General features: G+C 41.6%; 1 protein-coding gene across 1 annotated transcript in view; it reads left to right on the top strand.

Moving 5' to 3' along the window:
- Positions 1–26,300, top strand: part of MBD2 (methyl-CpG binding domain protein 2) — a 67,861-nt gene that overhangs the window by 36,657 nt on the left and 4,904 nt on the right. Inside the window, exons 4-5 of the mRNA XM_018039537.1 lie at positions 21,594–21,684; positions 22,971–23,148. Of these exons, the coding sequence (XP_017895026.1) occupies positions 21,594–21,684; positions 22,971–23,148 (269 nt within the window). The remainder of the gene's footprint in view (positions 1–21,593; positions 21,685–22,970; positions 23,149–26,300) is intronic.

The following is a 26,300-nucleotide window of genomic DNA, read 5'->3' as shown; positions in this document are numbered from 1 at the left end:
GCTCTTTCTTTATTGCTTCAAGCTGTATTCCACCAGAATCTTTTCTCAGAAAATAAGTATTATCTGAAAGGCCTCCCTGCCGCTTAATAATGCCACACAGCCCGGGGAGGGAGACTTGGCAAAATGCTTGAACTCTCCAAATAATCTTGCGCACTCACTCCCTAATTGTGGTAAAAAAGGTTCAGGTGCTTGGTGAAATTTTAGTAGCAATTGGGGTGAGGGAGTGGAGGGAGAAACCTCGGTGCATTTTTTTTCTCTCCTTTCTCTTCCTCCTCCCACTTAAGGATTAGAAACGCTGATTTACCTACGACCATTATCTTTGACTCTTGTGTCCCCTTTGGATGTCTCACTCCACCTTTTCATTTGAATTTTGTTTTTCACTAGTCCCTCAAGTGTCTCATCCGCAGACTTCATAAAGGACTGGGCCAAAACTTTCAGACAGTTGCTCTAGAAGAAGCTGCCTAAAGAAATGCAGTTCCCACATCCTCTGTAGTGTTTTTTCCTCTTCAGGTGAGCCAGGAAAACAGAAGATATTTGGAGCCACATTGGATCAGCATCTTGCTATAGATGTCTCAAGATTTGAAGTTCTAGACTTGCTTTACTGTTGGTCCCCAAGAGATTCAACAGGGGCCATGTAAGTGTATCACATCCAACATAAAGATGCGTACCTGCATGTGCCTTGAGGCTCCTGTCACCACTCAGGTTTCCGTGGGCCATTCAGCTTCCTGTGCCAGGCTTTCCCTTCTGTTTCACTCCCGCACCCACCGATAGTCACCCAGCCGCCGGCAGTTTAGATACTCGTCCCAGCAGGGAAGCAGTGCGGCCATTGTGAGCCTTGCCCACCTCGACAAAGCCGTTGCCTGGTTGTGTTCTTTCTTAGATACTGTCTAAAGTCTTGAACATCCTGTCCTTCGGCTTTTTGGTGATTTAAAAATTGTCTCTTTGTAAAGATTTTTTTTGTTAATTGAAAATTCCACAAGTATGTAATTGGGTAAGACAGTTTGCTTCAAAAAGCCACAAAAATAAAGAAAGTGGAATAATGCGTCATGTTAGTTCCATATCGAAACTTTGAGTTGTCTCATTGAGAATAGATAGCATTTAGTAAATTTTATCCCCTTTTGCCCTTGTCAGATCATTCTCTGTAGTCTCTGAACAAATATTTTGGTTAAGGACAAACCAAATAGCAAATTATGGCCATTTTAACAGGAATTTGTTTTCTGCACCTAAGTTCAGTCACAGATTTTAAAAACTGTACTTATTATAATTCACTGGGTGTTTATCTGGTTATAGAGGTATTGGCAACCTAGATGTTTACAGCTGAAGTAACCAGATTAGTTGCTCCTTACTCTTTGGTACATTGAGGAGTTTTGAAGTTTTCCTTCTTTAATTAAGGTTTATAAGATTATTCTCAAGTGAAAAGATCTGTCAAAAAATCAAATTCACTCCCTAGTCCCCATAACAAAAAACACTTATATCATTTTTAACCCAGATTTTTTGAGGGTTTTATCTTCATTTTAGAGCTTTCATAGACAGAAAGTGTTAAAGATTATTTAGGTTACTTTTTCAAATACTTGGACTGTTTTTCACATTATCCTCTGTCATTTGACAGTTTTTGCTGGATGTTTTTGATTATACTGAGACATTAGTTGTCTCTCCCCCTTTATCTTAAACATAAGAACTGAGGTCATATTTGACTGCTGTCCCCCTAGTAGGATTTCAAAATATAAGACTGTGCCTTGAGTAAAAGTAGGAAAATGGTAAAGAGGCAGCTTTGGTGTTAATGTTTTCAAAATCATGATCTTGTCATCCTGACTGTTTAGATTTGGGTCTTTTGGTAAAGGAAGATGCTGATTTTAATTATATTTTGACATTAATATAGCAAATGGCTGCTAATGAGCTATTATTGTTGAGATAGGCAAAAAAATACATAGGCAAAAATTCTTCCAGTTTTGCTACCTTTTACATAGCTTCATCGAGCTAGATTAGTAATATGAATTGCCGGATATTTCATTTGGAGGAGATAGTCTGATCATAGAGTAAATAAATTAGCCAGTGAGGTGTCTGTTTTTTGAGGTTCCTGCATATATCAGTGTTTTTTATCTTAGCTGTAAATATCTATTTATTTGGCTGTGCCAGGTCTTAGCTGTGGCATGAGGGATGTAGTTCCCTGACCAGGGATCACCCCTGGGCCCGTTGCATTCGGAGCACAGTTAGCCACTGGACCGCCAGGGGAGCCTCTACCGTAACTGTACCACATTCTTGTAGGATATTTAAGCTAGTGGTTTTGTAATTCCTTTTGGAGTCTTGAATTTTGAGACCTAGAATTAGGATTTGATTTTTGGATCTTTTACCTTGAATCAGTTTGAAATGTTTAGTCTACGTGTGAAGCAGTCATAGAAATGAATAATTCCTGTTTTTTATAACAAAACTGCTATGCCTGAGTCTATCTATATGGCAGTCTATTTTGAATTCTTTAAAATATATGAATTACGAATTTCTAATATATTAACTCCTTGAAAATGCCTTAATTTAAAAAGTGCAAATTAGGGTACAACAGTAATGCGTTAAACAGAACTCAGCAGTGATTTCTGCCTGTAATTAATTATAAAGTAAGGATGACTTTTGTAAAACCTGGGTATGATAGTATAAGTAGCTAGCCAGCTTTATATATACTATAAACATATCTAGCACGTGCTTGTCTTTTTATTAGATTAAAAAATCTGGGGTGGGGATGGAGGGAACTCTTCCAACTGTAAGACTGTTATTCCAAACAGTAAGATCATTGAACTATCCTTATCTGGCCAGATATGTAAATTGCATCCTAAATTCTTTTTACTCCAATTGAATTGTGATTTTGCTGTTACGGGTGTCTTTCCTAGCATCCTTTCAGTGTGTGAAGATCTCACATGTCTGTTTCTTTATTTCTTTAATGCTGTCATCTTTAACACTTTCAGTGTGTGAAGATCTCACATGTCTGTTTCTTTGTTTCTTTAATGCTGTCATCTTTAACATCTGGTCTCTTGCTTTTTCTCTTTTTTTAATCCACCAATCAAAGAAATTTCATCTTTGAGCTTCATCTTTTACTTCTTCCTTTTAATTAAACTTGCTGGGCTTTAGGTGTTTCTGATAGTCTTTGAATATAAATTATATTTCTTACAGAATATTTTTTTTTACCCAAAAGTAAATATTTAAATCACTGAAGAAGTGGGCTTAAATCTCCCACCTGATCCTAGACTTTTTTCTTTTTATTTTGTTAACTAATTCTTTGTTCAAAGGATATGAAACTTTCCTTTCCTCCCTTCCAGAAATGTCTTTTTAAAAATGTTTTCTTCCCCAGCTTTATTGAGGTATAGTTGATATGTAACATCATGTAAGTTTAAGGTGTACAATAGGATGATTTGATATATGTATACACTGCAAAGTGATAACCACAAAAAAGTTAGTTAATACATCTATCTCCTGATATAATTACTATTTTTTTTGTTGTGGTCGTGATAGTGAGAACATTTAAGATCTGTCTTAGCAGCTTCCAGGTGTACAGTACAGTCTTGTTAGCCGTAGTCACCAGACTGTACATTAGATCCCCCAGATTATTCCTCTTTTAACTGGACGTTTGTACCCTCTGACCAGCATCTCCCCATTAGCTACCCTTCTTCAGCCCCTGGGAACCCACTATTCTTCTCTGTATTTCTGTGAGTTTGAGTTTTTGAGATTCCACATATAAATGAGATTCTCCTTTTGCCTTGTTTCACTTAGCATTTGATCTCAAGGTTCGTCTACATTATCACAAATGGCAAGATTTCCTTCTTTTATGGATGATAGTATTTCAGCGTGTGTATATATACACATCATTCATTTGTCCATTGGTGGACATTTAGTTTGTTTCCATATCTTGGTTACTGTGAATAAAGTTGCAGTGAATACGGGGGGTACAGTAGGTCTCTGAGGTGTTGATATCATTTTCTTTGGATACTTACCTGGAGGTGGGATTGCTGGATTGTATGGTGGTTCAGTGTTTGATTTCTTGAGGAATCTTCATGATGTTTTCCATCGTGGCTGCACCAGGTTACCGTCTCACCAGCGCTGCCTGAGGGTTCCCTTTTCTCTTCATCCTTGTCAGCACTTAGAGCTCATCTTTCCGATAATAATCAAAGGGGGACTGTTTTTAAATGTTAGAAGAAACTTTCTAGATGAAAGATAAATTTTAAAGCCATGCATCTTTAAAGACATTCTATGTAAAAATTCATAATATACTTTAGTATTCATTTATTTTGACCCTGAGAATTTCTCCAGTTCAGTTCAGTTCAGTTGCTCAGTCGTGTCCGACTCTTTGCGACCCCATGAATCACAGCACGCCAGGCCTCCCTGTCTATCACCAAATCCCGGAGTTCACTCAGACTCACGTCCATTGAGTCCGTGATGCCATGCAGCCATCTCATCCTGGGTCGTCCCCTTCTCCTCCTGCCCCCAATCCCTCCCAGCATCAGAGTCTTTTCCAATGAGTCAGCTCTTCGCATGAGGTGGCCAAAGTACTGGAGCTTCAGCTTTAGCATTATTCCTTCCAAAGAAATCCCAGGGCTGATTTCCTTCAGAATGGACTGGTTGGATCTCCTTGCAGTCCAAGGGACTCTCAAGAGTCTTCTCCAACCAACACCACAGTTCAAAAGCATCAATTCTTAGGCGCTCAGCCTTCTTCACAGCCCAACTCTCACATCCGTACATGACCACAGGAAAAACCATAGCCTTGACTAGCCGGACCTTAGTTCAGTCTTGCCAAAAGGAAATTCAGTGCTCTGCAGAATGTCTGCTCCTCCTTCATGGTCTTTTTTTTCCCTCTCTGAAAATGTTTAGTAGGTGTGTGATTTAAAAAAAATTCACTGACATGTGTTTGTAGGCCTTTTTTAATTCACTGAGCAGTTAATAGGCGATAGAGGGAAATGTTTATCTTTTGCATGGAAAATGTTTTTGTCATTTTTTCCTCTCTTCTGCTGAATCCCTTAACTTTTCATTCTCTCTTTGTATAAGTTGTATATTAGCCTTCTTAGAATTTTCCTACTTCTACTTTTGTATTTTCTCTTATTATGATTGTTGTTTTACTTTCCAGGATGTTTTCTTGATTTTAACTTTTTATCTTTTTTTTTTTGGTGATGTTGTTTTTAATTTCCAGCAGCAGGTTTGTACATAGAGTTTTGCTATTCTTATTTCATAGCTACAACCTCTACTCTTAGCTCTCTGAATCTATTAATTATGAGGATATTTTTTGTTTGGTATTTGGTTTTTCTCTGCTTCCTGCATTGACTGTTCTCTTATTGTTGTTAATTTCAGTTTCTGTCTTTCTTGTTGACTGTTACGGATATTGCTTCAGTGAATATTCTAGTACGTGTTTTTGATTTGGGGTTTACACCACAGTAGAGGTTTTGGGTCATAAGAGTATGCATACGTTCAGCTTTATTAAATGCTACCATCTAGTTTTCCAAAGTGGTTATACAGAGTTCCCCTTCTACCAGCAGTGTGCAGTCACTTCAAATTCTTGTTAACACTTGATATGGTCAATCTTTAAATTTTGAACATTCTGATATGTGTTTAGGGATACTTTTAGTTTTTACTTGCATTTCCTTGATATTTAATGATATTGTGCACTCTTTGTATGTCTGTTGACTGCATAGATATCCTTTCTTTTGAAGCTTTTACTCAAGTCTTTTACGCATTGTTGTGTTAACGGTGTCTTTCTTTTCTTCATTGACTTGTGGGAGTTCTTTGCATATTCTGAGTATCAGTACCTTGTCAGATCTGTCACACATATCTTCTTCCAGTTTTCGGCTTAACCTTTTCCATTTCCCTAGTAGTGTTTTCTTGGTAAATGTAAGTTCATAATTTTAAGAGACTTGGGAGGTGGGATAGAGACTGGGTGAGTATGGCAGTGGGGGCTTCTGAGGTGCTAGTGATACTCTGTTTCTTGATCTGTGTGGTAGTTACATGAGTGTGTTTACTTTGTGAAACTTCAGTGAACTGTAAACTTTTTTTTTTTTTTTACATTTTTCTGTATGTAATACTTCAAGTTATAAGAAGTAAAGGACATACTTCATCAGTCTCTTCCTTTTATTTCTGTGACATGTTTAAGAAATTTTTGCTTACTTAAGGTTGTCAACATATCCCTCATACCACCTTCTGAAAGCTTTGTTCTACTTTTCCATTTGGGTCTTTAATCCATCTGGAGTTGACTTTTGTATATGATGCGAGGTGGACTGACTTTTCTCCTGAATGGAGATCCAGTTGACTTAGCACCATTTACTGAAAGACCATTCTTTTCCCATGGCGTTGTGTTGTCACCTCTGTGATACATGAAATGTATAAGTGAAAGTCTTGTGAAAATCTGTTTCTGGTCCATGCTGTTCCTTTGGTCTGTTTGTACATGTGAATTTGTTTCTGCACTCTGTTCTGTTTCATTGGCCTGTTTGTTTTGTTGAACTTGATATCTAGTAGTGTAAGTTTTCTAGCTTCGTTATTCTTCATTTGAGATTATCTTGGTTAGTCTTGGCTATTGTCATTTCCACGTACATTTTAGACTCAGCTTATCTGCTGCTGCTGCTAAGTCAATTCGGTCGTGGCCGACTCTGTGCGACCCCATTGATAGCAGCCCACCAGGCTCCGCCATCCCTGGGATTCTCCAGGCAAGAACACTGGAGTGGGTTGCCATTTCCTTCAACGCAAGAAAGTGAAAAGTGAAAGTGAAGCTGCTCAGTTGTGTCTGACTCTTAGCAACCCCATGGACTGCAGCCTACCAGGCTCCTCCGTCCATGGGATTTTCCAGGCAAGAGTACTGGCGTGGGGTGCCATTGCCTTCTCCGTCCGCTTGTCTAGTCTTCTTCAAAACCTGCCAGGATTTAAATCTATAGACCAATTTGGGGGCGAATTAGCGTTTTCGCAATACTAAGTCTTATAGTTAACTAACCTCATATGTCCCACCATTAACATTTTGTTGTTTGCAGTCTAGAGATCTGTTACGTCTTTCATTTGTTGATATTGTTGTTTTTTGATGCTATTCTGATTACATTAAAATTTTTTCTAGTTGTCTGTTGTTAATATGTAGAAATAAGCTGAATTTTATATACTATGTGTTCAGTTATCTTCCTAAATTAACTTATTAAATAATCAGTGAGTCTCTCCAACCTTATTCATGAACAAGCAAGCATATCATCTACAAACAAGAGTTTTACTTCTTCCTTGCCAGTCGTTAAACATTAAATGATTTTTCCTTGTCTCTTTTCACTGGCTTCAGATGCCAGTATAATCTTGAATAAAAGTGATAGCAGATATCCTCATTGGTTATTGTAATACCAGGGAATATTTTGAATGACTTTCCATTAAATATGATGCTTGTTATAGGTTTTTTTTTTTTTTTTTTTTGTAAATATCCTCAAATTAAGAAAATTCACTTTAGTTTACTAAGAATATTTTTCGTGAATGTGTATTGAATTTTATCAAATTATTTTCTCTGTCTAATAACTAAATGATAAAATATCCTTTATTCTGTTAACATAGTGAATTACAGTGATTGGTTGATGTGAGAAATTGCAGTGCTTGATTTTTTGATTGGAGAACATACCTTGAATTCCTGGATTAATAAGCTCAGTGTAGTCATGATGTGTTATCACTGTTTAGATTTACTGTTATTTTGTTTAGGATTTTTTGCTTTTATATTCACAAGAAAGATTGACTTGTATTTTTCCTTTCTCATGATTTTCTTCTCAAGGTTTTGTTGGCCTTGTAGAATAATCTGGGAGGTGACCTCTCTGAATATTCTCTGGAAGAGTTTGTGTAAGATTGCTACTTTTCTTTAAATGTTTGGAAGACTTATTTGTGAAGTCATCTCAGCCTAATTTGTTGTTGTTTTTAAATGGGAAGGCTTGAAATTGTAGATTCAATATATTTAATTAGTACATGGATGAATATTCATAGTTTCTATTTCTTATAACAGTTTTGAGAATGTGTTTTTCTAGGAACCTGTGCATTCCATAATTTTCAAATTAATGGTATACGTTGTTCACCATTATTCAAAATATTCAAATAGTGTTATATTTTCTAGTAATGTTTTTCAGTTTTGTAGTATCTGTTGTATTATCTTTTCTCTGATGTTGGTATTATCTAGATGAAAGGTGGGATGAAGTATTGGGGGGAGCTTTCTTAACAAGTTTTGAACTCGGTCTATACATGCCTATTTCCCCATGGAAAGCCAAATTAACTTATTAAGATCATATTTATTTTATAGAAGCTAGTTAGTTACACAATAGGTTAAGCTTTGTCTTATTTCCCACTTATTGCCTTAAAGTAATTTTCTAGTAATATTGAGACTTTTGTTTTCTCATTCTATATTTGCTTGCTTTTTCTTTACTCTTCATTGTCATTGGCAGTTTTCTGAGTCCCTTTATCTTTAGAGATTTTTTCTTTTTTTTGCATAAAGCATGCAGTTGATTTTTTTCTATCTGACTCGATGGTCTTTTCTTCTTTTATAGCTGAGTTGATCATTACATTTATTTATTTTATAGATATGTTTGGTCTTGATTCTATCGTTCTATTTATATACTGTTCTTATATTTTTTTGTCATTTTCTGGTATCAGTATTTTTGTTTTCAGGTCTGAGCTTTCCATTTAAATTCTTCTGATAATTTTGAGGATTGGTAACCTGATTTTAGTTCTAGTGGTTGCTCAATGTCATGCTTTAAATAATATGTATATATTTTTATTTCTTGATTTATTGATATTAAAAAGGAAATAGAATCTAGTAATGCCCCTGTATAAAATGAGGAATTAATTTATACTATTGAAATTAGTTTCAGGAAAGCTCTTCTGAAGGGCATCTTTTCTGATAAACAGCTAATGATAGCTCCTTATCTATCAGGGACCGAAGTTCTTGCTGTTGAATGGGGTTTTGACATGATTAATTCATCTGTTCAACAGCATGTATTGTTGCTTCTCTTATGATGCTGTGTGTGTGAGTGCTCCGTCGTGCAGTTGCGTCCCACTCTTTGCAACCCCGTGGACTGTAGTCCACCAGACTCCTCTGTCCATAGACTTTTCCAGGCAGGAATACTGGAGCGGGTTACCGTTTCCTCCTCCAGGGGATAGGGATCAGACCTGTGTCTCTTGCATCTCTGGCATTGGCAGGCAGATACAAACATATAATTCAGTCATGCATCCGGTCCTTATTAAACTTCTAATCTAAGAAGGAAAACAAACACTGAGCAGGTAATCTTAGCTGTGTGGAAATGTGACACAGAAGAAATAAAGGAGCATACCTGTGTCCTCACATGGACTCTTATGTATTAATAAGATTATTGCTACAACTTTTCCTGCAGGAGTGCCACATGAAAAGCTTAGGGGCCTTACGAACGAGTACTCCGATTCCATGGTTGTCTTAGCATAGTAGGCCCCTTTCAGGTATATTACCGCCCACTTTGTGTGAGTTGTGTTCATGACAAAGTCCAGGCGAGCAGCTGCAGCAGACAGCTACTGTACCTCCATCCCCTTCAACTCCAGTTTTTGCCTTTTGCTTCCTCCTTCCATCTTCTCTTAGCCCAAATTGTTATCTTTTGCCTTAGCAAGAGATCTCACTATAGTTTGCACAGCCACATGAATCAAGCTTTTCCTTGATTTACGTAATAATTTTCTTGTCATTATCCAGCCTTTTCTTCCTAGGTCACTCCCCCAAAATAAGAGGGTAGCTCATGTTTGCCTTTTGATGTTTGCAAGCCATGGTATTTAAGTTAAGCTGTTTTTGCTGACCCAAACTAGATGACTCGAATATCATACGGGGTTGGTTTGAAATACAGTGGTTTATAAACTGGACAGCAGATTCCTTCTGGGCAGGAAGCATCATTTGTGCAGCTCTAACCCCATGTCTTGCACATTTAGCTTCTCATGAGTCACTGAATATAAAGTGAGCATTTTTGGGGTTTTGCTTTAGTCCGCAAATACATGACAAGATCCTTTGTTCTTTGATCAGATTTAGCAAGAGCCTTAGAAAAGTGAATAAGATATTCATTGAAATTATGAAATCCTAACATGAGAAAATACTCTGGGCAATTCAATAAAATGCTTATGTTTTCAAAGAACTTCTTCCCTATTTATCAGTGTTTATCTTCTGAGGTATATAAGGCAGTTATTAGTATTTCTATTTTACTAGTGAAAATACATTCAAAGGGGATTAAGTGACTTCCTAAGATAGCACATCCACGTGATGGTTGAGTCCGGACTGAAGCATTAAATTTTCACGGCAGGGTTTTCCTATTACCCTGATCCTGCTGCTGTTTAGTCGCTGAGTCATGTCTGAGTCTTTGCGACCCCATGGGTGACCCCTCTGGCCATGGATTCTCCAGGCAAGAATACTGGAGTGGGTTGCCATTCCCTTCTCCAGGGGATTTTCCCAACCCAGAGATTGAACCTGCGTCTCCTGCATTGGCAGGTGGATTCTTTCCCATTGAGCCACCTGGGAAGCCCATACTTAGCTATAAATTCATCCCCCAAAATTTGAGTGTCTCGCATCATGCTCTTGACAGAGATGAAGACTGTGTAAGTTAAAATTCATGTAATGACTAGATTCTAAAGGTAACTTTTATTTCCTCTTCTTTACGAAGTATTAACACTTCTGTCTTTAAGTACTTTAAAAGGTATATTACATCTTACACATTTTAAATATTTTCTTTCAGTACAAAAAAATGCTTATAGTCCTATATCTTTGACAGTTACTATCAGGGGTATTAATTTGTTGCTTAACAGTGATAGAAAATACAGAAACATACAGAAAACCATCATAAAAGGCAAACTTCCATAGATTTTCTGACAGCAGGCGATGGCAACAGGGAAGTAAGGCAGAAGAGGGTTGAATCAGGAATTGGATTTGTTAATTAGAAGGTTACTGTGACCTTGGGAAGGTCAGTTAACATAATATTAGTAGAATCCAGGTTAGAAGGAAGGAATGGAAGATGAGGAAATAAGAAAGTTTCTCCCTTAGTGGAAGGAAGAAGACAGGTGGTTTGAAGGAGCTGTAATAAAATAAGGGCTTCCGAGGTGGCTCCATGGCAAAGAATCCACCTACCAGTGTGGGAGACGTGGGCTCTATCCCTGGGTCAGGAAGATCCCCTGGAGAAGGACATGGCAACCCACTCCAGTATTCTTGCCTGGAGAATCCCATGGAGAGAGAAGCCTGGCGGGCTGCAGTCCATAGGGTTGCAAAAAGAGCTGAACATGACTTAGTGACTGAGCAATAACAATAAGGTAAATAAGGACACTTTCTCTGTTAGCCGTGTTCCAGTGTATCCGCCATGTCAGGGGAAGAAGCCCGAGGAGAGGAAGGAGTAGCCTGGAACGTGTGAGAGAAGGATTTGGGCATAGCTATGGGCAGGATCAGAAGGAGGCAGGACAGGATATGACCAGGCATCGTGTGTAGAGAAGCCCTTAGAAAGACAGCAGGGTCCAGGAGACAGAAGGGAGGTGAGGGAAGGGTGAAGTGGTCCAGGGGCGATCTCCAGGGCATGGCGGTTTGACTCGTTAGCAATTTTAGATGAATTTAGTTTCATTATTGAAATCTCTGTGTGCTTCTATATAGTTCAGTTAAATATAGTTTTTCCTAATGGAGATTGTAATTTCAAAAGGTAACAGTTGTATTTTAAGACAAGATATAAAATGTATATGAAGATCTCAGTTTTAAGTTTTCCTCTGGCTCAATTTGGCAAGATGCTGTTTCCCTGGACTTTTAATTTGGAATTGTCCGGGCCCTACGGATAGCTACATACTAAGAATTTATGGAAGTTAAAATGGTAAAAATCAGCTCATGGTTCTGTTCTGTTGTTGTACCCTATGCTTGAGCATCTGGAGTCATTCCGAATGGAGCTATGTTGTTCTTGGTCATCAGTGATGTTTTTGCACACACGTGTGTTCTCTGATCCTGTGGTTATAACAAGGAACTGCCTCTAAAATCTGTACACACACAGATGCTTTTCACCTTACAGGTTGAGATATAAAATGTCATGTTTTGGTCGTTTGAAATTCTGCATCTTCCAGTAGAAATGATCATTATAAATGGTTCTAGCATCCCAGACCAGCCCACAAGAGACCATTAAGTCGAAAGCGAAAGTGAAAGTGTTAGTCTCTCAGCCAGATCCGACTCTTTGCGACCCCAGGCTCCTCAGTTCAGTTCAGTTCAGTCGCTCAGTCTTGTCCTACTCTTTGCGACCCCATGAATTGCAGCATGCCAGGCTTCCCTGTCCATCACCAACTCCCGGAGTTCACTCAGACTCACGTCCATCGAGTCCGTGATGCCATCCAGCCATCTCATCCTCTGTTGTCCCCTTCTCCTCCTGCCCCCAATCCCTCCCAGCATCAGAGTCTTTTCCAATGAGTCAGCTCTTTGCATGAGGTGACCGAAGTACTGGAGTTTCAGCTTGAGCATTATTCCTTCCAAAGAAATCCCAGAGTTGATCTCCTTCAGAATGGACTGGTTGGATCTCCTTGCAGTCCAAGGGACTCCCAGGAGTCTTCTCCAACACCACAGTTCAAAAGCATCAATTCTTCAGTGCTCAGCCTTCTTCACAGTCCAACTCTCACATCCACACATGACTACTGGAAAAACCATAGCCTTGACTAGATGGACCTTAGTTGGCAAAGTAATGTCTCTGCTTTTGAATATACTATCTAGGTTGGTCATAACTTTTCTTCCAAGGAGTAAGCATCTTTTAATTTCATGGCCGCATTCACCATCTGCAGTGATTTTGGAGCCCCAAGAAATAAAGTCTGACACTGTTTCTACTGTTTCCCCATCTATTTCCCATGAAGTGATGGGGCCAGATGCCATGATCTTCGTTTTCTGAATGTTGAGCTTTAAGCCAACTTTTTCACTCTCTTTCACTTTCATCAAGAGGCTTTCTAGTTCCTCTTCACTTTCTGCCATAAGGGTGGTGTCATCTGCATATCTGAGGTGATTGATATTTCTCCCGGCAGTCTTGATTCCAGCTTGTGTTTTTTCCAGTCCAGCGTTTCTCATGATGTACTCTGCATATAAGTTAAATAAGCAGGGTGACAATATACAGCCTTGACGTACTCCTTTTCCTATTTGGAACCAGTTTGTTGTTCCATGTCCAGTTCTAACTGTTGCTTCCTGACCTGCATACAGATTTCCCAGGCTCCTCAGCCCATGAGATTTTCCATGCAAGAATAGTGGAGTGGATAGCCATTCCCCTCTCCAGAGGATCATCCCGATCCAGGAATCAAACCTGCATTTCCTAAGTGTGTCTGAATTATTAAAAATAACCACTGCTTATAGCCATCTTTTTATCAGGAAAGTGAAAGTGAAAGTGAGTCGCTCAGTCGTGTCCAACTCTTTGCGACCCCTGGACTGTAGCCCACCAAGCTCCTCCGTCCATGGGATTCTCCAGGCAAGAATACTGGAGTGGGTTGCCATTTCCTTCTCCAGGGGATCTTCCTGACCCAGCGATCGAACCCAGGTCTCCCACATTGCAGGCAGACGCTTTAAGCTCTGCACCAAAGTGTGTTCAATTTCATCTCTTTCGGTAAGAAGTGTTTCTCCCACTTCCGCTTTATCTTGCTCGCCCCCTGGCTGTCTGGCAGTGACAGAAGGTGCTCTCAGCTGCAGGCCACTTAGCGCTCTTGTGATAAGGCCCAGGAGTCAAGAGCTGGGGCGGAGACTCCGGAAGTGGAGGCAGGAGCTGGCCGAGGCGATTTGTGTGCCAAGGGCGGGGTCTCCCTTCTGTTTTAGATGTGAGATCTGGGCCCCTGCCACTGCAGACCTTATGTTCTCCCGTTCCCTTTCTCTTTCTCTGGACCCCTGGTTCTCAGCCAAACCTGATTTTATCCTCCCTGTCCCAACCACAAATACCCCGGGGAGATTTGGCAGCATCCAGAGACATTTTTTGCTGTCACAACTTGAGCAATGCTACTGGTATCTGGTGGGCGTAGACCGTGGATGTCGCTAAACATCGAGAACCCAGAATTATCCAACCCCAAATGTCAGTAACGCCAAGATTGAGAAACTCCATTCTAGGCCACTGCTGCTGGCTTGAGGTTTTGTTTTCCCGCTTTTTGCTTCACTGCAGAACAGAAATGTAGTTTGTTTCCAGGTTTTCTCTGACCTTCTGTTCTTGAAACAAGCTCAGAGCCCTTTTGAAGTTTTTCTGTTTTTCTAAGGGCTCTGTTCTCATCACAACATGGAAATAGACGGGGTAAAAATAACAAGGAAATTACAGTTTCAGGAAAAGCTTCCACGTTATCCACTAGCCTTTAAATAGAACAAACTTCCCATCCGTCTTTAGATTCCGTCCTTCCCCATTGTGGTCTCGTCATTTGCCGGGTTTCCCCTCTTCCTGCTGTACAGCTGAACTGCTGAGTCACTAGCAGGCGGCCTCTCTACTCTGTCCAGATGCGGAGCCGCAGTGGGGAGGAGGAATCCTTGGGCTGCTTTGATGAGAAGGGAGGGAAAGTTTCCTTCATTGTTGCGTAGCCAGAGCGACTTTCCGTTGTCCTGCTTCTTTTAAGGTAGTCACACAATGAGATTACACCCCGGCATTTCCCTAGGTACCCTCCGCAGCACAGGGGTCTCAGTCTCTGCTGGTCTTGCCTCCTTCCCACCCTGCTCGGAACTCACCACCCCTTCTGGCTTCACGGGCTCGTGGCCGGAGCACTCACTTGCTAGGGCTCGGTGCCTGCTCAGGGGCTCTACTGTCATCGTGAGACCATCATCAGGGTTTCTGAACAAGACCCCTCTGATTCCATTTTGTCTGGAGCCCTGCAACCTGTGTAGCTGCTCCTGCTTTATACTAGAGTTCTCCCAGCTAGCCTTGGGCCGAGAGGGAGGCAGACGGGCTTGCATGAGAAACGGAAAGGGAAGGGTTTGATGATACTTAGAGTAGCAAGAAAGCTCCCCCGCTGAAACTCGGAGCCTGGAAGAGCAGATCGGAATAAAGGCCATGCCTCAGTCTTCATTTGTGAGTATGTGCCTTTCAGAGCCAACTCTCTTTGCTCCGTTTATATGTATTAATTTTAATGCATAGTAGGTGCTATGATGTGATCAGCAGTGTACTAGATGCCATGGGCAAAAACTAAGTAGTAAACTGCTGTTTGCTGTCTAGAGGTTATCTTCAAGTGTTGATAAAACCTCCTCACGTAGTGTCCGTAACCATTTGAGATTGCTTTTATTGTCCCATTCCCTAGGGCAGGAAGCCAGAACATATTGTGATAGTTGTCTGAGTTTATAAAGCTAGTGAGTGACATAGCATAGGTTTGAATCAGGGTCAGTCTGACTCTGAAGGCCAATCCCAGTTCACTCAGCTTCTCAGAAGTTCATCCTTCCTGCCCTCCAGGCTGACTCTGAACTTGAGGTCGTGAGCATACATGACAAGTCAGTTTCTTTTCATTGGTGAATTTTTTAAAAAACACCACACAGTGCGTTTCAAATGAAATCTAATGGTGGATGAAAATGTATGTTTGATCTAGATGCTTTTCCGTGTGTTTATGAGAAATCAATATTAGCATAAAAGTAACCGTATACAGTATTATAGAAAAAACTCAAGCCTTCCATGCTATATGCTCCATAAAGCACGCCATCTCTCCTGTTTCATGAAACGTCTGCTGACACTCCATGGTTAGTGTGACTTCTCAGAAAGTGCTTTCTTGGAGTAGAAATCTCACTCTTTAATTTCTATCCACCAAATAAAAAAAACGGGGGGTGTTCAGATGTCATTGCTATTCGTAGTTAATTCCGAGAAGGCTAATTTGTAGAGGATATATTTTATACCGATTCTTCAGTTTTCATCATGTGAGCTGCTCCCACGTCTCTTTTGAGATTGTCATAAAAGTCTGTGCCAGCTTTAGCCTAAATACATCACACAGACGGGCTTCTTAATTCTGCGTGAAGAAGAGCGTGGCATTGGCACAGATCGCCTACAATGCACAGTTAACGCAGTATCACTTCGTAGGTAAATGGATTAAAAGCAGCCTGATAACTTTCTCAGCAGTTGCTGATTTTCGTCTGCCTTTGATTTCCTGACCAGAAGGGTCTCGGGCTTGTTAAACACAGAGGCATGCGTGTAAATACTCTCCTAGAGCTTCCACTTGTTGAGCGGAGGACTGTCTAATCACTGACCTGGCTTTTAATTCCAGCTGCACCCCTGACTAGTCGTGCCCCTTTGATGAGTTACTGCCAGGGGGTACTGATAATGTTTTCTTCGAAACACTGTAGGAAAGACTAACCAAATTCTATATGTGGAGCCCTGAGCACAGTGCCAGGCTGAAGGGAAGGGCTCGATGGGTAAGCGGGAGTCGTCCTCCTCCTCTTATTCCGCCAGGAGAATGTGCCTGGGCACAAACAGATCTTTGGGTGAGCCCTTTCTCTGCTTACCCCTGAACAGTTTGGAATACTCTTAAATATGCTTTGACACATCCTCCTGCAATGAAAAACAGAAAAGCGAGTGTCTGCCTCCAGTCCTCTGCGAGAAGGGGACAGCGTGATACGTCGTCTAATCGTCTAGCATGTTGCATGCTGAGTCGCGTCAGTCGTGTCCGACTCTGTGCGACCCCATGGGCAGCAGCCCACCAGGCTCCTCTGTCCAAGGGATTCTCTAGGCAAGAGTACTAGAGTGGGTTGCCATTGCCTTCTCTGTCTAGCAGAATCGGGAATAACTCGGAGATCTCGGTGATTGGGGTACACAGCCTCGTGTGTGCACTGCTGTGCTCTCAGCGCAGACCAGACCAGCCTTTCTCAGATCGAGATCCCCCGCGTCCCTCAGAGGTACCTAAGACGCTTGTAGAATAACATAAAACCAGCTCTCCAACCCCAGACCTACTGAATGGAATCTTTAGGGCTGAGGTCTCAGAACATGCCTGTACAGTAAGCCACCCTGGTTATTCTGACGTGTAAAAATCATCTAGAAATACTGACCCACACTCTCTGTCTCGCCTTGCCTTTGCTTAAGCTGTTTCCTTGGCTTGGAGAAGTCTTTCCTCTTCTACAGAATTCCTAACACATTTTTGCAGAGCTGCCTCGTCCTAAAAGCCTTTCCAGATTCTCCCAAATTCAAGTTAATATTGTATCTTCATTATTGCGGTTAACACAGTCTCCCTTCTAGAGTTTTACTAGAAAACAGTTTCACCAAACAGTAAGCAGCTAGTGGGCAGTGATTGCCGGCTGTCCTGATAACCATCCCCAGCAAAATGCTTTGTATCTAATGGGCACTAAAAGAACATCTGCTGAATTTGGATCGATTCTCTACTTACTTTTTCCTGGTAAACCATTCTGTTCTGACATCCTCCCAAGAGCACAGATTCCTTCAGAGTATGTATTATTAAGCTCAGGGTGGTGGAGGATGGTCTGAATAAACACGATCAGCCTTAGTTCCCAGCCCATCAGAACAGGGGTGGGTGGGTGTGTGTGGGGGGTGTGTGTATGTGTGTGTTGTGATGGGTTGTTTGAGATCCCTGTGTCCTCCTCATTTTCATCTTGGATATCACTTGTAAGGGATTTGTCCAACATGCAGCTATTAAGAAAAGAAAATGGTGTAGTTGTATTCTGGGTTGATTGTCCTTTCAGGAAACAGATTTGATCATTTACCAAAGCAGCAGCTTTCACCATCCGCCATCATGCTTGTCTTCTGGGGCCCTTAGATAAAGTACGTAGAGCAGTTTCCAGCGATGTCATAGAGGTACTTCCTACAGTCATGTGGGACTTCCCCTGGTGGCTCAGATGGTAAAGCATCTGTCTACAATGCGGGAGACCTGGGTTTGATCCCTGGGTTGGGAAGATTCCCTGGAGAAGGAAATGGCAACCCACTCCAGTACTCTTGTCTAGAAAATCCCATGGATGGAGGAGCCTGGTACAGGCTACTGTCCACGGGGTCGCAAAGAGTCGGACACGACTGAGCGACTTCACTTACGGTCATATGAAGAGCAAAGGTGTGGAGATGAACTCCACTTTCTAGTAAGATGGTTTCTTCAAAGCTGGACTGTCCCTGTCAGTGACATTTTAGATACTTTTTTGGTTTTGTGTGACTGTTAATCCTGTCCTATGCTTCTCCATCAACTGGTTGGCTGGATAGGGCGTTGCCCAGACCATTGGCCCTAGAAAGTACATGTGGGAGCTCTCCAGTTCTCTTCTCTACTGCAAGGTGATATCAGAGGAGGGCCTGATCAGCGGGGAGTAGGGAGGGATGTACTGACTTAGAGTGAGAGCGCATTAAAGAGTTTCTCCAAGTACTGACGGAGGACTCCTTTCAAATGTAGGGAGCCTCGTCTTTTCCATATTTCTGTCTCTGTTTCTAATGTTAATGCAATAGGAAGAACTCCAGATGCCCACAGTTAGTCGCCTAGTAATCCCACGGAATACATAAACAAGGAGGTCTGAGAGCCTAATGTCAGGCAGAGGAAGACCCCCCCCCCCTTTCCCTGAACCCCTCCAGTACATTCAGGGCTCCAAAGTGACCAGTCAGGAAAGGTCACTGCATTTGGTGAGAGGAGCTGACTAACCTTTAGAGTAAATGTAATGGAAATCCATGGAATAGGGGGTAGGATAATAAAGTTGAAATGGGCCTGGGAGAACGGAGATAGTACAAACTGATCGTCTTTGACCAGTTTGCTTGGAAAAACAAAGAAAATGCTAATTATTTCAGCTGGATAAAGTTTGTATTTATGGGAAAAAAAGATAAAGTACAGTTCCAGCACCCCCAAGGAATCCCCTTGTGCTGACCCCTTGCAGTGGTATCTTCCCTCCACCCCTGACTTCTGGCAACCACCCTTATAGTTTTCTTCTTTTTCATACAAATTCATTCCTACAGTATGTAAAAGACTGGCTTCCTTCACTTGGCATAATGCCCGCTTGATATAAGTTCTATACATATTTTAAAGTGCGAAGAACCCCTTCTTTCCAGAACAGAGCAAATAGGGACCTGAGAAGATGGGTGTGGGGAAGGTGGGTTACATGAACAGACGCGCAGCTCCCCTGGCTGGGCACGTTAGCGCTGAATGCCTGGCGGGGAGGATGGGGAGGAGGGCAGTGGCGACCTCGGCCCGTTAAATGTTTTCTTTTCTCAAACTAACCTCGTTTCCTGCTCTGACCTTTCCCACTTCCGAGGGAGTAGGGGATGGAAGAAAGACACACACATATACACACTTACACATTCAGAAATACACGTGCCTCCATTTTCATTTACAGAGAGGTCATCAACCTGTCAGGTTCAACTTCAGATTTTGTTGAGGGCTGTCTGATGATACCAGGACTTGTAATCTAGAGCTGTATACTTGTTTCTTAAGCCAAGATTTATTTTGCAAAGTATTTCATTCTAAATTTGTGCTTTCCTTCAAAATAATGGAAATTTAAACATTAAAAATTATAGAAGGTAAAAAATTTAACTTTTGAAATCTAGAATTGGGATTTTTTTAGGTATAATTTATTAGTAATCATCTCTGTATATAGTTTTCATAATGTTTTTGGTAGTGTTGATTTATTTTACAAACTAAGTTATATATATAATTTTAAAATTATCATTTATATAATTATAAAATTATATAATCTAAAACACTAATCTCATATTCACTGACTCCTCTCTTCACTGTTTCATTACGAATTAACTGCATTTTAATTTTTGTTGGCTTTTTTTCCCCTATAGTTGTGATATTCAAAGCATAGGTGACTGTGATTTCCCCAGAAAAGCAGGCAGACTTTCCTAGGACATTCATCACGTTCCTTGGCTATTACTTAGAAGAACTAACTACTACTTCCTCATGATGGTTCATGGTTAATGTATTCATGTCCTCATACATGTTGACTACATATTCTGCTGCTGATACAGTTTATATGGAGGTATATGGAGATGTTAGCATATACTAAAGGTCTTAAAAGGACAGTAAAGAAGTTACTCTTGGTGCTAGCCCTGTGGTTATTATATAATCTAAGCTATTACTGTTCTGCCATAAATAGAATTATTTTACTGTATCTTCTCATTTGTCCGGAAAGATGTTATTTGACGCTTGTCGTGTATTCAGAAGTTAGAACATAAGCTTGGAAGCCCTCAGAGTGCTCAAAAATCTGTTAAAAGTAAACAGTAAACCTTATGCCTACTGTGTGATAGGTGTTTGTATATATTGCTTTATTTAATCTCCACAGTCATGTCCACAGAGGACATTGAACATCTGAGGTTATAGAACTTGTCCAAGGTCATGTCTATAGCTGGGGTTTCAACTTGGGTGCATGTGTCCCTCAGGATCCTGATTCTGAGCCCGTTTATTCCTACATCAGTCATTCACACAAATATTTTTTCAGTATTTACTATATGACAGGCCCCTGGGTATCCAGGATTAAAGACAGATTTATCAAATTTCTAAGGAATTCTTTTATCTGCTTTTTGGACTGCAGTAAATATGAAACAGAGTAGAAAAGAGATGAGGCTTGAGGACAAAGACACTCTCTATCTTATCTACTGTTGCGTTCACAGGCCAAGCACAGCACATCGTAGGAGCTCAGTAAATACATTCATGTGGATGAATGACATTAATGACAAGTAATACCCAACTGGGCTTTCCCAGTAAAGAGTTCGTCTGCCAATTCAGGAGATATAAGAGACATAAGTTCTATCCCTGGGTTGGGAAGATTCCCTGGAGAAGGGCATGGCAACCCTCTCCAGTATTCTTGCCTAGAGAGACCCATGGACAGAGGAGCCTGGCAAGCTACAGTCCATAGGGTTGCAAAGCGAAGGACACAGCTGAAGCAATTTAGCAAGCACGCACACAGTAGCCGACTAGGAGAGAGAATTAAGTGTAGAAAGGATTTAAAATCAAGCAGCAGAACTGTCCTGGACTGTTCAGTGTATGAATAAGCAGTTGCATATCTCGCTAGACCTATGGGGTAGGGAAGAGTCTTCAGCGTGCTCACTGATGCTGGAATGATGCCCTGGGGCCACCTAGTGACTGAGGAGACCCAGGCTCTGTACCACGGAAGGAGAGGCACTCAGGAATGTGGCATCCTGTTTAAAAAGCAGGGAAGTATGCAAAACATTTTAGAAAAGTTTCCTTAAAAAATGGCATTTGTTCCCCTTAAAGTAGGCCAAAGGGCTAAACTTCTGTGTCTTAGAAAAATCACATAGGTGGAGAAATTCTTTCCCTAATGCTCTTGGATAAGGAGGTATTACATAATACAGTTTTTCCTTTTCCTGATAAATTGTAACATTATATTTTCATGCTAGGTGAAACTTTGAAGAACTCAAGTTAATACACTTTGGAAGATACCTTATGTCTTCCAAAGGACTGTTATCTACTTAGGACTGTATCTCGTGCATAGCACATAACAATCTACCAGGTGTAACGAGTGAATAGTCTGCCTAGAATGACAAAGCAAAGGTTTTTGAGTCATATAACTTGAAAGAATTATGATGCGTTGAAGTCATGTTTGAAGTATCATTTAGCTTTTTGTAAGGGAAAAAAAAATGGGGACGTTAGGGAACTACTGATACGATTTCAATTTCATTATTCAGCAGCATCGATGCGCTACTTTCTTGCCCCGAGAATGTATCTATTAACAGTGATGTTTTGCCTTACAGCTTTTCTGGGAGAAGAGGCTACAAGGACTTAGTGCATCAGATGTAACAGAACAAATTATAAAAACCATGGAACTCCCTAAAGGTCTTCAAGGTATTCTCCGAGTTCAGTTGAGCAGTCCCTGCTGTGTGCCAGGCTCTGTGTCGGAGGCAGTGGAGGCAGATGTGATGAGGGTCGCAGGTCTTTGCTGTGGGGACTGTTTGCCTCACTGGGTGATGCTCCCCGTGGGTTTTAGTAAACCCAGAGGCAGTGTACCTGAAACGCTTTGTAGGTTGCAGAACGCTTCTGGGCGGTGTCTTACCTAAGTATTTTTTTCTGCGTGTACCTTTTGGCTTGAGGTTAATTAGGCTCGTCATGTAAATTAATCCATGTTACGTGTTTAGACCCAAATGCAGCCTAAGTGGCAGACCGTCCCCAGCTTCCTGCTCGAAGCCGCACCAGGCCCCAGCACTTGCTTTTTTCTCCCTTCCTCTTATCAAAAGAACAGCCAGCATCTCTAATCCTGTCTCTCCCTCCGCGACCTGCTGCTGCAAGCCTCAGGTGCCCGTGGGTCCAGTAACAGGAGCGAGCGGGGTCCGGGGTGGAGAGCTCAGCTGCTGGCCTGCCTCGTGGTGTCACACGCTCACTCCAAGTTCTAGAGAAGCGTTAGTTTTCAAGTGTTGCAACTGTGGCTTCCGAATCTTGATACATTGCGGGTTGCTCAAAAATCCTCATAATTCATGGTTAGAGTAGTGTCTCATCCCTCTGTGCTCTTGGAAATTATTGCTTTAACTGGTCTAACACGTTTAGGACTATAAGCAATGCACTTAAATGTAGCCATGGTTCCAGTCTCCTAATGTGCAGTCAGGATGTACAGTGATTAATCCTATTCATGTGGATATTTTGTTAGTTGAAAAGCTGTTAAAGGTGTAGGTACAGCCTACTTGCGTTGGCTTTTCCTTTGAAATCCCTGCACAAGAAAAAAGTGTTGAGACATGGCAAGCTACAGGGGAAACGATTCCAGGACCCTAGGGACACATTAATAGGGATATTTGAATGTAAGATGACTTGAGAAGGGACTTAGATCATTAAAAATAATTGACCTTGCATGAGGAAATGTAGCCAACTTTTTAAGAAGTTTAATACCTTGGAAATGTATTTTTAAATTCTGATTAAGTTTTATTAAAATACTCAAGTATTGGGTCACTGTTTCCTTAATGTCAATTCTTTATTGTTGATACCTAAGTAAATGTGCTGTTACCTTTTGCTGCTTTGGCTTGTGTCAGTTTTAAATAGCTGATCTCAGATGAATGTAAAGATAATCAGTTGTTTTAGGCTCCACACGGTTTGCTCAACACAGCTAGAAACGTCCTAGAACTGATGCGTGTTTCTAATTGCAGGAGTTGGTCCGGGTAGTAACGATGAGACCCTTTTATCTGCTGTCGCCAGTGCTTTGCACACAAGCTCTGCACCCATCACAGGGCAAGTCTCTGCTGCTGTGGAAAAGAACCCCGCTGTGTGGCTGAACACATCTCAACCCCTCTGCAAGGCTTTCATTGTCACAGATGAAGACATTAGGTGAGAGCAGGACATGCCTTCAAACGCTTCTCTTTCCCACTGGACGCTTTGTTTACTGCTTGTTAGGTTCAGTGACACGCCCTAGTGAGTGATGGACCTTCTTCACAAAGCTGGTGTAAAACAGATGCTGTGGGATGTTTAAAGCAAACGCATGCTTGGAAAAAGTAGCATTGTATAAGGTGCATCATCCTGATTATCCCCGAAGGACGGAGCAGTCATACTCTCTCCACATGGTTTTTGCGGTCTCCCATGCAGTCTGGGGTTCTGCCTTTCTGCTCTGAAGAGTCCGTGCATTCAGTTACGCCTGTTCTGATTGCTCTCTGCAGTAGCAGATCATTGCTGTGCTGCTTCGAGTTCAGTTGTGTTTTCAGAATTCAATTTACTTACCTTGATTTTATTGATCTCACATAAACTCAATTTAGAGATTTGTTTATCTCTACTTAACTTTGTTTCAAGTAAAGGTTTAAGGTGGCTCTGAAGAGACACGCACACACACGCATAGTGAGGCACACATTACATACATCGAGTGAAGCCAGATGAGAAGCAAACGAGAAGAAAGACAAAGAAAAAAATAAAGCTATTATGTAGAACAGAGCCGAGAATGAGAAGCAGACGCAGGCTTCATCCATTAACATCTTTTACTCTTTCTGCTGCTGGGCCACGAATTAGGTTTATAGCAGCAGATTATGAAGGGAAACCGAATCTCTCAGATAATGCTCAAGGAGTATAAGCAAGCCATTGCTCAGGAGAAACAAAACTATTCCAGATACTAAAACCGCAAAGAAATTCTTACATGGGATTTATGGATTTCAGTATTATTCTTTAGAATGATTGTATTGTGGTGGTGGTTTAGTCGCTAAGTCATGTCCAACTCTTGTGACCCCATGGACTGTAGCTGGCCAGGCTCCTCTGTCCTTGGGATTCTCCAGGCAAGAATACTGGAGTGGGTTACCACGTCCTTCTCCAGGGGATCATCCCAACCCCAGGATCAAACCGACGTCCCCTGCATTGCAGGCTGTCTCCTGCACTGCAAGTGGGTCTCTCCCACGGTGCCAGAATGACTGTGTACTATTCTGTATTCCCTTTAAGAATAGGAGAGGGTGTATACTTCATTATTTGTGTCCTCTGAATGTAAACCCGAAAGCTTTACTATTCCTAGACCAAGCCAGCAGATGACACTTTTGAATTAAAAAAGATATGTATTAATTTCTTTTTTTGTTTTTGTTTTTTTTCTAATTCCATGAAAGTTGGTATGAGACTGTTTGTTAAATGCCTGCGTCTAGCCAGGTTTATAATTGGAAAGCCTTTCCTGGATTTTAAAGTAGTTCCTTTTGCAAAGATGTAGAGTGGTTCACAGTTGCATTCAGATGCCTTGATGATGTAGAATTTATGATCAGTGTTATTATTATTTTTAAGTGTGAAATCAAGGAAAGGATTCAGCTTGCTCTTTGGACTGTTCCTACCCTTGAGGAAGGAAATTACTCAGGAGGCTAGCTCCCCTCTGTCCTGGAATGTGTACCCAGTTCATCAGCCCGGGTCCTGCTAGGTCCCTGTGGGTGTTGACTGAGGTCCTCCGATGACAGGGGCCCATGGGGACATCTTGGGGCTGTGTTAGAATCCTGCTTACCACATCCGGCAGAGGCTTTACCCTGTTTTCATAAATGTGGGAAGCCTCTCTCAAGACAAGAGATGCGGTGGCCCGTGTCAGATTTTCGGGTATGCTTCTCCAGCCAAGCCGGATCTGGATGCTTTTCTTTTAGGGTAAACTCATCTGATGGATTGTCCATTTGATCGCATTGTCAAAACAGAAATCATCAAGCCAAACATTTCTCCTCCAGTTAGTACATATTCAAAATAAACGGCCGCAGATGGAATCATCACCTTTTCTCCAGTTGTGTCTCCAGTAATGTGTTTGTGTTAAACCTTCAACTAAGGATCTCAACATTGAGCACATGTTTTTTTTTTCAGCCAACGTGATAACGATTCTCCTTCACGGGCGTATTTGTTTTCTGATACCCAGTGATAAGTTCTCACAAACCTCGCCGTTTAAAGCAATAGCTGTTTGTAGCTCTCAGTTCTGTAGGTCGGAAGTCCGGGCGGCCATGACTGGACTCCCTGTCCCGGGTCTTACACAGCTGAAATCTGAGTGTCTGTAGAACTGTGTGGCCTTCTGGAGCCTGGGCTCCTCCTAAGCTTGTTGCAGAGTTCATGTCTTTCTAGTGGGGATGAAGCCCCTCTTCCCTTGTTGGCTGTAGGATCGGGCTGTTCTCAGTCGCAGTTTGAAGCTGCCAGCAGCTCCTTGCCCCGTGGCTCCCTTCACATTCCTTCTCCTGCTGCTTTCTAGAAGGGCCCAGCCCCTTTTAAAGCCTCTTCTTTCTTATTAGGTCAGGCCCTCTATGATAATCTCTTTCAATTAACTCAGGGTCAGCTATTAGTAACCTGATCATAGAATGACATCCCATCACGTGTTCCTAAGTCCTTCCTGCCCTTAAGGGGAGAGAATTCTGCCTGGGATGTGACCAGGGGCCCATGGGGACATCCTGGGGCTGTGTTAGAATGCTGCTTGCCACATCCGCTAGAGGCTTTACTTTCGGTTTTCATAAATGTGGGAAGCAGCGCTCAAGACAGCAGAGGAGCAGTGGCCAGTGTCAGAGTTTCAGATACACTTCTCCAGCCAAAAGCGCTGTTCTTCCCATTTCCTTTGTCTTCCTGATGGGGTGACGCTAGGGGAGCTGTGCAGACACTCTGTTATGAGGCATGAGAGACTGCCCATGACCATTTATCATAAGCCTGGAGTTACTGAGCCAGATGTAAGACTAACTGTAAGAAATAAACATCCTGTTTTTCATGACTCTGCTCCACTGTGTGAAAATCTGTTCAACTCCAGGGACTTCCCTGGTGATGCAGTGGTTATGTCTTCACCTTCCAACGCAAGGAGTGCGGGTTTGATCCCTAGTCCAAGAGCTGAGATCCCACATGCCTCAGGGCCAAAACATAGGACAGAAACAGTATTGTAACACTTGCAATAAAGACTTTAAAAACGAAAGTGGTAGATGCTCAATTGTGTCCAACTCTTCGCGACCCCATGGACTGTAACTGGTCAGGCTCCTCTGTCCATGTAATTTTCCAGGTAAGAATCCTGGAGTGGGTAC

The sequence above is a fragment of the Capra hircus genome, chromosome 24 (genome assembly GCF_001704415.2).
Source record: "Capra hircus breed San Clemente chromosome 24, ASM170441v1, whole genome shotgun sequence".
In the NCBI taxonomy this organism is placed as follows: Eukaryota; Metazoa; Chordata; class Mammalia; order Artiodactyla; family Bovidae; genus Capra; species Capra hircus.
This window is presented reverse-complemented; position numbering and strand designations above follow the sequence as displayed.